Here is an 11421-nt window from a genome sequence, read left to right on the forward strand (position 1 = left end):
TTTTTTTGCAGATGGTTTTGTTTTGTTTTGTTTTTTTTTTATTAAAAAGGAGTTTCATGACAGAAAAGAGGCAGAGAAAAATGTTAAACAATAAGCCATACAGCTGAATTTTTTTTTGTTCACCTCAATAGTGTCAAAAATTTTACACGGTGTCAACTATTTAACACAATTCACACACGGCCTAAGTCTTAACTTAAAATTTTTTTATCTTGTTTTTCTCAATAAAGATTACATAAATCCTACATTTTTGGGCTTAATGATCTTTCAGAGCTTAATATTGAATCCTAAGCGGGCTTTAGGTCTTTTTTGAATCTAGATTATAGATTATTTATCGACGTTTCGAACGTGTCTACGTTCTTCTTCAGGACTATAATAGTTGGATAAAAATTTTTTTTAAAAATCTAATAAATAGAAAAAATATAATATACTTACAATATACAAAATCTGTTTAAATTTTAAGAGGTTTCTCAAAACTTGAAAATGCTCGAAAGTTTGAATTTCGACTTGTGCCACCTTGCCATGAAAGCGGCGATATGTTGAAATTATATCAACCAATAAGGAATTTCGGTTGACTTTGGATATCAGTCATAACGCAATCATTAATTCTTTTTACTTGCGATATAGGTACTATAGGGCAAGTTTAGGATTCGTAAAAAAAATCGAACTCGAGATAACAATTTTACATGACATTACGATGATGGAGAATGCCAAAAAAGTGGGTCCGGCAATTCTGTCTGTCTGTCTGTCTGTCTGTCTGTCTGTCTGTCCGTCTGTCTCTATCTGGAGCTGCAGCCTAAACGAGTGAAGTGATTTTCTTCAAACTTGGTAGTTAGCAGTTTTTGGTGAATCCCTAGAGGGGAAATTGAAATTTTTTTTTTATGACCAAAACTAACGGTACCTGCCATATAACGGAAATAGAAAAGTTAATTTTTTTCAAAAACGGCTCTAACGATTTTGATTAAAATTTTTGTGTGTAATACTACACATAAGGGCCAACTTTTTAAATAAAAAAAATATTTTTTGTACCGTTATTAACGGTACCTGTCATAGAACGGTTTTTTTCGTTTCTGAATATCTCGTACAAAATTAACCCGATTTAAATGAAAATTTTTATACAAAAGTGTGTAAGTAAAGATAATATTAAAATTTTAGAAAATTTTCAAAAAACGCATTTTTGGTTTTTTAAAAAATATTTCAAAATTTTTTTTTGAAAAATCAATTTTTTGAAAACGGATCAATGAAAAATTTTGAAATTTAGTTTTTATGTGTAAATTAATTATTTCTTCAAAATGGCATACCAACTTTTTTTTTTAAAAATGTTAAAAAAATTTTATATATAAAAAATTATTTTTTTAAAAAACGGCTCCTACAATTTTCAAAATTTTTTTTCTAAAAATACCTTTTTATACGAGAAATAAAATGGCATATTTGTTTTTTTTTTTAAGATATTTTAAAACGGAGTTTTATTAATTATAAAAACAGATTTAATTTTTTTATACTACTTATGAAATTTCTTCAAAATATCGAATTTTAAATTTCTTGAATAAAAGCTTTAACATTATAGTTACTTTAAGCATAAGAGCAAGTACGTGCGACCCCAGTCGTGCAATTTATTTTTTTTAAGTGTATGAAGAGAAGTGTATGAGGAGAAGAAGTAATTTTTTTGGATCAATATTTTGGAAATTATTGAGCTTCTATAAAAAATCTTATGAGTTATAAGAAATGTAGTAGGCACGTATTTATGGGAACGCAAATCCTACTATTTTGCGGAAAAGTGTAGGTACAATTGATAGGAATTGCTCCAATTGATTGAATTCTGGTTTATGGTTAGTTGAATTGAAATTTTAATTTTTTTTTACCAAACTTTTTAAACTTATTTTTTGTTTTTCCCATCCACCGAGGATTGCTTTATTTCTTTTTTTTTATTGATTGAGAACAAAAAAGAATATAGAGTAGAGCTCTTTTGTAATTGTATGTGTGTCATTTTTCTATATGGAAAAACTTATTTTTATAACCAAACAACAACAAATGCCATATTATAATATTAACGTCCGTGTGACTGAGTGTAAATCTATCTTAAAATAAGGAGTAAATCCTGAGTGGAGCAGCATATAAAAAGGTAAAAATAAGATTTAGGGCGCTCTCTGTGGAGTGAAGGAAAACGATATTATATTTGTAATGAAAAAGTGTTCCTAATTTGTAATTTGGTGCCACAGTTTGTTGAGTTAACAAAATCGTACTTAAGTTAATATTTCAAATTTGTAAACAAATAATTGTTTTCCGTTTTTCAAAAACTATAGTATTTAAAATAAGTAACAAATGTGTGAACATTCAAGTTCCTTGCGTGTTGCTGTTTTACCAAACAAAAAAACAAACTAAATTTAAAAGTTTCTATTTCCTAAAATTAAAATATGTATGCGAAATAAAACATTTGGTTTTCTACTAAATATTATGAGATTGGGCCGGTTCAGAAACGTTAGGGACTATAAATATTTAGGTAATTTCTCGGCCTCTGATTGGTCAACTGTCAAAAAAATCCTTCCAATTTAGGTAATTTTATTTGGAAGCGGACTGGAAAGTTAGGCAAGAAAATTTTCCCTAAAAATTTAGGAAAGTTTTTTTTTGTCAACATGACAGCAGATTGTTTTTAATTAAAGAATTAAACAAACAAAAATTAAATTTATTTGCTTGAAAAACAACTAAAAAGTGCATTATCGGTTATAATTAATTTTATTTATTCATTACAATTAAGTGAAATTTAGTGCCTTACGCATACGAACGGTAAAATTCTTACATAAATTTCGAAATTTGATAATAACTCCAAACTAATTTAGTCAATTTACTTAGATTACCGTTCAGAAAATGACGTTGCCTAAATATCTAGTCCCTAATATTTCCTGAACGTGCCCAATTTCTCGGCCTCTGATTGGTCAAATGTCAAAAAAAATACTTCCAATTTAGGTAATTTTATTCGGAAGCGGACTGAAAAGATAGGCAAGAAATTTTTCCCTTAAAAAATTAGGAAAGTTTTTTTTGTCAACATGACAGCTGATTGTTTTTAATTACAGAATTACGATAACAAAATTAAACTTATTTGTGTGAAAAACGAGTAAAAAGTGCATTATCGGTTATAATGAATATTATTTTTTTTATTAAAGTGAAGTGAAATTTGGTTTCTGCCCCATGAGAGATCTCTTAAATTCTCAAGTTAATTTCGAAATTTGACAATAATGGCGTACCCAAACTAATTTAGTCAATTTACTCAAATTTCCGTTCAGAAAATGACGTTTCCTAAATATTTAGTCCCTAATATTTCCTGAACGTGCCCATTGCCTACAAATTAATTGCTTAAATCAATCAGCTGTCACCTTTTGTAACTCAATTGATCAAAATTTTAAAATTCAAGCTATCCCTAAAGTTGACACAAAAATTTAAACTTCAACAAAAAATCTCATTTCACCACTTCTCTCATTTCAAGCGCTTCATCTATTTTAGAAGATGTAATTTTTTTTTTGATTATGCAATGGATTTTTTTAAAAAATTGAAACTGACAACACTGTTTGGAGAAGCAATAAAATATTCAGCATAGTGGGTTTCAGAGTGTAGAGAAAGTTAAAAATAAAAAAAAAATGATATTAAGGACAATTGACATGGTGATGAAATGATGATGATGAAGATGATAATGATGATGAATATGCCAGGTGCAAAAAAAAAAAAATAAAAAAATTTCTCTCTGACAACAGAACAGAATATGAAAAACTATGATGATGCTCTTGGGGTCTCACCTCTAAATAAATCTCATCATTTGGCCTAAAGGTGCTGTTGATTTTGTGAAACGTGATGTTATAGTGCGGCAAGGCATGCAATAGCTTTGCAATCACAGGCACTTTATATTGATCCGTATATTCGTGATAGTCCCCCATTTTTATTTATATTATGTCTTTTGGGTTTTTTATTTAGGTTTTTTGTTTTTATTTTTTTTTTTGTTGTATTTGTTTTTTCTATCCTGTCCTGATACTACCTTCAACTTCCACTTGCACCAACAGCAGCAGTAGCAGCCGCTTGTATATTTGTATACCTACTCGTGTTGCAAGGACTATGTGTGTCAAGTGTTATCCTTGAGGTAACTTTGCCTAGACTTACAATCCACATTCGTGTCCTTAATTATTCATATTTCTTCTAGCGAAATGTTGAATTGTATACAATTTTTTTTGTGTGTTTTTCTTCAAAGGATATACACGGTTTTGTCAACAGGACAACAATACACAAACAAACTCACATCGATTATACAAAACGAATAAGAAAAAAATAGAAACACATCCTTTTTTGTTGTTGTTGTTTAAAAAGGGCCGCGCAGAATGTGAAACTTCTCCCCGGTTATAAGATTTTTACTCCCGCAGAGGTATAATATTGCTGATGGTGGTGGGTTTTATAAGGCTGCTGATGAGGAGTGGTACTGCATTTATCCTTTTTTCATATGTGTGTATCGTATAGGCAAATTGCATTTAGACACAAGACTGTGTGTTTTATATGGTGGCGGCCGTTCTATTATCCTTTTTTTTACCTAAATGGGGAGCTCTTAAACGGCAACAACAAGGACTAAAATGATGTTGATGATGACGATGATTATTTTTATTATTATCCTACTATCCTGGCCACCATATCATATTAGGTGTAGGTATATTTAAGATGCCTTGAAGCCTTAATTATTTGTTCTTGTTTCTGGAGTGTGTGCAGATTTCTTAATTTCCATCTTCATTATCATGACATCCTGGTGCAACGTTTTTTCCTTATAGCAAAAAACACTTGATAAAAAACCGACAATGTAAAAAATAAAAGCACTCCAAAGGACCGACTTCCTTCTTTACACAAAAAAAAGGTGGATCTCTTTTGTTTCTTTTTTTGGCTTTTTTCCTTTTGTCCTGGTTTGGAATTTGCCACGTCAAGGATAATTTTAGCAAATTTTATGTTACATATATCCTTGAAATATTTTTTAATTGAAATTACTTTTCGCGTCTTTCTTTTTCTCTAGTTAGGTAAAAAAAAAAAACCAGTTAAATAGATGCGCTAACCCACTTGATGTCCTTTGTGTCCTTTTTTATAACTTAGTCAGATGGGAATAACTAATTTATATGTATTTATTTTTTTTTTTTAATTTTTGTGTGGATAGGTAAAGCGGTAAAAGGAGATGCTCTGTTTTGTGAGTTTTTAATTAAATAATAGATTTTTTTTCCGTCTACACTCCTTTCTCGTCCTTTTTGGAAAGTATCGGTGGGTGGTTGATGATGGATATGCGGCGGCGACAACGGCGGCGGTTAGTGGTGGTAAGCAGCAGTAGCAGCAGCGCAAGGATGCTTTGCTAAATCTCAACTCCTCTCGAGATAGTGCAGCAACCTCCCATCCTTTTTACACACCAACACTTGCAGACGTTATATATTTTATTGATTGAAGTTTTACGTTTTTTTTTTTTTTTAGTTTGAGTTGAGTTGAATTTATATTCCTGCTGTGCCGTGCGTCCCGGCGGTGATGGTATGATCCTAAGGACTCTATTGCAATATACACTCACACACACGCATCAAGGATATAAAAACGAAGGATGATGAGAGTATAGTGTAGAAGAAAATAGGGAGAGAACACAGAACAACACACAAAAAAAATAAAAACGAACTAAAATGAACCTTTTGAGAATGAGAACTCTAGAAATGAGAACTACAGCAGAGCAGCACTAGTGCAGGATGGGGAGGCACAAAACTGTGACACAACACCACCACCCCATTTTATTTTTTTTTTTTTGTTTTATTATTTTTTTTTTATTATTTTTTCTATCCTTAAAGAAAGGACTCAGAGAACATTTTTTTTTGCTATTTGCTGTATTTTTTTTGTTATTTTTTTTTTGCTCCTTTATTTCTTGTACTTTAGGTCCCTTTTCCTCGCGTTTTACACCATCATCATCATCGTATCCACTAATATTATTCTCATCTTTAAAACCAACGGCATAGTTGCATTTTTTTTTTTATATAGGTATTATCAACAACGGCACAGAAAAAGGAAACACTTTTCACGCATACACTGGGAGATCCTTGATATAGTGGGCGGTTGGGTTGGGACTTAATGGATAACAAAAAAAAAGTAAATTTTCACAAAATTTTCTTTTTTTTTGTATTGAAAAAGATTTAAAAACTGTGAATCGAATTGGAAATTGATAGTATATCCTTTTTTTGAATGAGATTTTATATCCTTGTTTCTGAACTTTAGAACAGGGGCACACTGAAATGGGAATGAACTTTTCACAAGGAATCCTTTTTCTATTTTAAAATATATCCTTTTTTATTAATATTCAAATTGGGGTATCTTTATTGTTTATAAGGATACATTAATATCCTTTTTTTCTTTCTTAAAATTATTGCAAAAAAATATAAATTTTTCTTTTCCCGACAAAAACGAACCGTCCGCCGAACTGTGCAATTTGCGAAGACGATAGGAAAAAATATTTTTCCTAGAACCCGGTCACACCCTCTAGTTTTTTTTTTCCAACACAGAGTACATGTATATCCTCTCTGGGCTCTCTTTGGTCCTTAGAATCCTTTAATGTGAATACTCTGATGTTCTCATTTGGATATATTTTTATTTTTAAGGACACGCGCTGTGTTGGTTGTTAGAAAATGAGTTTGCTCAATTTTTCTAATGCATTTTTTCTAGTCGATTTCTCTCACAGGACTCTCCCATTGTTGTTGTTGACTTTTACAAGGATAATTTATTCTCTCACTCTCTCTCTCTCTCGTGATAGTAAAATTAACTGGATATGCGCTCTAAGTTTATTTTCTATTTTTCTTCCTGTTGTAAATTGTTGTCCTGGTGATAAATTTTTTTTTTGTTGTTTTTATTTTTTTTTTTTTTTGTGATCCACCCACAACTACCCTTAACCGGGAAATGTTGTTACACGTTACACCCGCAGAGGAAAAAGTTTTTTGTTTTGTTGGTATTTGGGGCGATATAAATGCATGTACTAGGTGAGAGTGAGTGTGTGTGTATGCGGTTTGTTTATGTGTTGTAATTTTTTTTGTAGATAAATGGGAGTGAGTGCACAGGATAAAACAGTATGGTGGAACATCCGGGAAGTGATATTCAAATACGAAGGAAATATACGGTCAAGTTAATAGTTGAACCGAACGTTAGATACTGATTTTTTGAAATTGGAAATTCTTGAGATTCCTCTTTTTGGTGATAGAAACTAGTTGATATATAAATGTATATTTTAATCTGTTCACTTGAATTACTTTGGTTTTGTAGCTTTGTATGTTAATAATCTGTATATACCTTATTGCGATGAATTTATTTCAAAATATATGTCTTTCGTTTGTAAGGCTATTAAATCAGACAAAGGTGAAAGCTTGCCAGCTGATAACAAAACATTCGGAGACACACTTAGGTACTGCAAAGCAATAAATTTGTTTATTTTACTTTTCTATAAATAAACACTTTAGCAAATACATATTTAGTTGCACCCACCGTATAGTGGGGCAACTTGTATGGGAAAACGGAAAACGTGTTTTTGTACCTACATACCAATTTAAAGGAGCTATATCTTTTTTTTAATAAATATTATAAACATATTTGTATTTCAGAAATGACTTAGGTATACTGATTTCAAAAGATTTTCTAGGTCATGCAAAGAAAACAAAATGCAAAACTGGGTCGCAACGCAAGTTCTTGATCTTATGGTAAAAGTAACTCTAATGTTAAAGCTTTTTATTGAACAAATAATAATTTTAAATGTATAAACATTTTCTAACAAAAAAAGTTGGTATGCCATTTTTAAGAAAATATCATTCAACACATAAAAACAAAATTTCGATAAAATTCATCAACTTTTTTTCAAAAAAACAGATTTTCCAATACACAATTGAAATATTTTTTTAAATCCCAAAAACATGTTTTTTTTAATTTTGTAAAATTTTTATATAACCGTTATTTAAACGTTTCTGGTAGAAATCGGCTATGTCATTTACGAAACATTCATAAATAAAAAAAGCCGTCCTATGGCAGGTACCGTTAATTTCGGTATAAGAAGTATTTTTTTTTTATATAAAAAGTTAGCTACACACAAAAATTTTATTAAAAATCGTTAAGGCTGTTTTCGAAAAAATGGCTGTTTTCTATTTCCGTTTTACGACAGGTATCGTTAGTTTTGGTCCTAAATTCAATTTCTTCTCTAGGGAATCAGTTTTGAGAAAATTTCATTTTTATCAAACAAACAAAACGACTTCCATGGATCAAAACTGGGTTTTATGTTTTTCTCATAGTTTTTATAGCCAGGACTGAAAGAAATGGAAACGAGACCATGCTGCAGGCACCAGCTTTCAAATACAAAATCGATCAAAAATGGTTCACTCAGTCCAAAGTTTATTTAATAGTTAATACCGGGATAACTTTTTTAAAAGGCCATTATATTGACTATTAAATAGTCATTATTGACTATTTAAATAGTCACATATAACTATTTTAATAGTTAAAATTGACTATTTAAGCCTAATACGCAGCTGAAGCGAAACATAAAATTTTGAAGTCTCCAAAGTCAACAGCGAACATGTTAACGAAAAAATACCATCGGGTTTTATAGCAAAGTAAAAATAATAAAAGTACAAATCAAAAATTTCCAATGGTTTGGTATACTTTTTTAAACCTAAGCTACGGAACTTAAAAGAGTGGACCACCTCAATATGCTTAAACAATAGTATTATTTTTGCATACAAAAAGTCTAAATCGGGTAGATACTTACGTTATGTCAAAACAAGAAAACTATGATATTAGAGAGGCCTATTTTTCCCATCTTTTAGGTGGCAGGTGGGTTTTTCGTCTCTGTATTCTCTATGGAAAAATAATGATCATTGATTTTAAAAATCTTGAGTTCAATTATTTTTCTCTGTTCTAAGAGAACCTACAACCAATCAAAAATTTAAGCGGAGTTGGAAATGAAACAAAAATTTCAATTTTATTTCCAAGGGCCTTAGAACGGAGGAAATATATGTATGAGGAATAAGGTGCTTAGGTCCTGATTTCAAAAGATTACCTAAGTATGAGTATGAGATAAATTTTTGTCGAAAAGGCGGCACAAGTTGACTTCAAAAAACACCTTTAATAAATTAATGTAGGTACATTTTTAAAAAACCAGAATTTTGTTCTTCTTTTATGTTAAAAAATGAAGTTATTTGAATATATGAATTTATTCATTAAATATTGGATAATGTTTTAGTGAAAGAATTAAAAAACAAAAAAAACAAAAATCAATAATGCGGAGGAAGCTAATTAGTGTTGCAAAGTAGAGAATTCCAAAATTTCACAAGAATTGCATTTTATCGAAAACCGTAAGGATTTTGAATTAACAACCTATCAGCATATTTCATTTGAACCATTATTTTTGAGACACCCTGTATATGAATAGGTTGTAAAAAAAAAAAAAATATAAATAAGGGTAAGTCATCCCAATCAACTGATGAGAAGAATGACAGCCCAACAATGACATCCGGAACCTAGGTACCTTTGCGCTTTGGATATACTGGCTGAGAACATAATTTCAATGGACAACGAAGAAGTTTACTTTTACGCCGACTACCAGTCGGCTTATTACTACCGTGGCTTACGCCAACCAAACGAACCCAACTCAACCAACCCCATACAACTGGACACCCCGAGGTCAACCTAGTCAGCAGACTTTTTAAATTAAGTTTATCCATGTATAATATTTATTTATATTTTATAACTTAGTCATTGTATAAGGTTAGGCCTGATCTGTGCCAACAAAATTTTGTATCTATCAATGTATCTTAGACATCCCTACTAACAATTTTGCTTCTAAAATGCTTTACAGAAGCAACAATTGCATCTGTAAAGTCTTATAGAACTAAAATTGTTTGTCGGGATAAGTTAATTTTATAGGCTATTGATTATGTCGAAAAAAACAGGGTAATAAGGAACTAAGACGTTCACGGGTTTTTATTGCAGGAATTGTTCAATGGGTTATAAAAGAACATAAAACCACGGAGTGCTATTAAATGGAAACTGAAGATAGGGGTGTAAAAGCCCCCTTTTTGGTTTTTTCAATATATCTCGTAAACCGAGCAAAATTTTAATATATTGCTCTCAAAACTTTTAGTAGAGAATTGAATTTCCTATTAGAATAATGTTTTTTAAAAATTGAAAAAAAAAAATTCCATACCAAAATAGTCGAAACAATCATAAAAAAAATATCAAAAAAATCGATTTTTTGAGTTTTTTTGCTTTTTTAGTTGTACATTTTTTTTTGGTTGAGATAGACATAAACATTGCTCCAAAGAAAAAACAGAAGATTAAATTTCCTTCAAATTGCTGTACTCACAAAATTTTTTCATTGAAAATTAACCGAAGTATAGCCATTTTAATCTATCTCTTTTTCGGATTTTTAGTTTTACTCAAGTAAAAGAGAAACATTTGAGGGGAAAGTACGATAACTTAAGCACCAAGAACTGATAATGAGATTTTGTAGAGGGGTTAAATACAATCATTGTTTACTATGGGAGGGGGGGTCTATGTCCCCCCGTTTTGGCGGGAGGGGCAATTTTCTAAAAAAAATACTTAAAATAAAAAAAATATTAAAAAACAACGGCAACACTTACAGTTTTGATTGATACTTTTTTCAAAAGCTAGAATTATAAACCTAATATTAGTTTTAAAATTAAGTTATTTTAATCAATTGTTTTTGAAATACTTGATTTCAAAGTCAAAACTTGTGAAAAAAAAGTTTAAAAAGCACATTGAGTACAATTTTCACAATGATTGTGGAATTCAATACGAAATTGATCGACAAAGTAAACTGCCTTAATTGATTTCTTATCAAATAATGTTCCTATGCCTTCTACTTTTTGAGAAAATTCAAAAATAGACAAAATACTTTCTTTATCGGAATCACTGGTTTATTTCAAAAACAATTGATTAAAATAACTTCATTTTAAAATTAATATTAAGTTTATAACTCTAGCTTTTGAAAAAAGTATCAAACAAAATGTACAACTAAAAAAGCAAAAAAACTCAAAAAATCGATTTTTTTGATATTTTTTTTATGATTGTTTCGACTATTTTGGTATGGAATTTTTTTTTTTCAATTTTTAAAAAACATTATTCTAATAGGAAATTCAATTCTCTACTAAAAGTTTTGAGAGCAATATACTAAAATTTTGCTCGGTTTACGAGATATATTGAAAAAAACAAAAAGGGGGCTTTTACACCCCTATCTTCAGTTTCCACCCTCTCATTTAATAGCACTTTTCCTGCAATAAAAACCCGTGAACGTCTTAGTTCCTTTCTAAATGACATAATCAATAGCCTATTAAGTCAATTGTAAATAACAAGTTCAATAAAAACAAAATTGAATTGAATTGTAAGGGC

The 11421-nt window shown here is 30.1% G+C and overlaps 1 protein-coding gene across 1 annotated transcript in view; it reads right to left on the bottom strand.

The window, feature by feature from the left end:
* The window catches only part of LOC129909641 (protein tweety), a 29610-nt gene extending 22218 nt beyond the window's left edge, over positions 1-7392 (bottom strand). Inside the window, exon 1 of the mRNA XM_055986718.1 lies at positions 3786-7392. Coding sequence (XP_055842693.1) covers positions 3786-3923 — 138 coding nt within the window. The 5' untranslated portion in view covers positions 3924-7392. The remainder of the gene's footprint in view (positions 1-3785) is intronic.
* Positions 7393-11421: the final 4029 nt, after the last annotated feature.

Source organism: Episyrphus balteatus, chromosome 2, assembly GCF_945859705.1.
Source record: "Episyrphus balteatus chromosome 2, idEpiBalt1.1, whole genome shotgun sequence".
Classification (NCBI taxonomy): Eukaryota; Metazoa; Arthropoda; class Insecta; order Diptera; family Syrphidae; genus Episyrphus; species Episyrphus balteatus.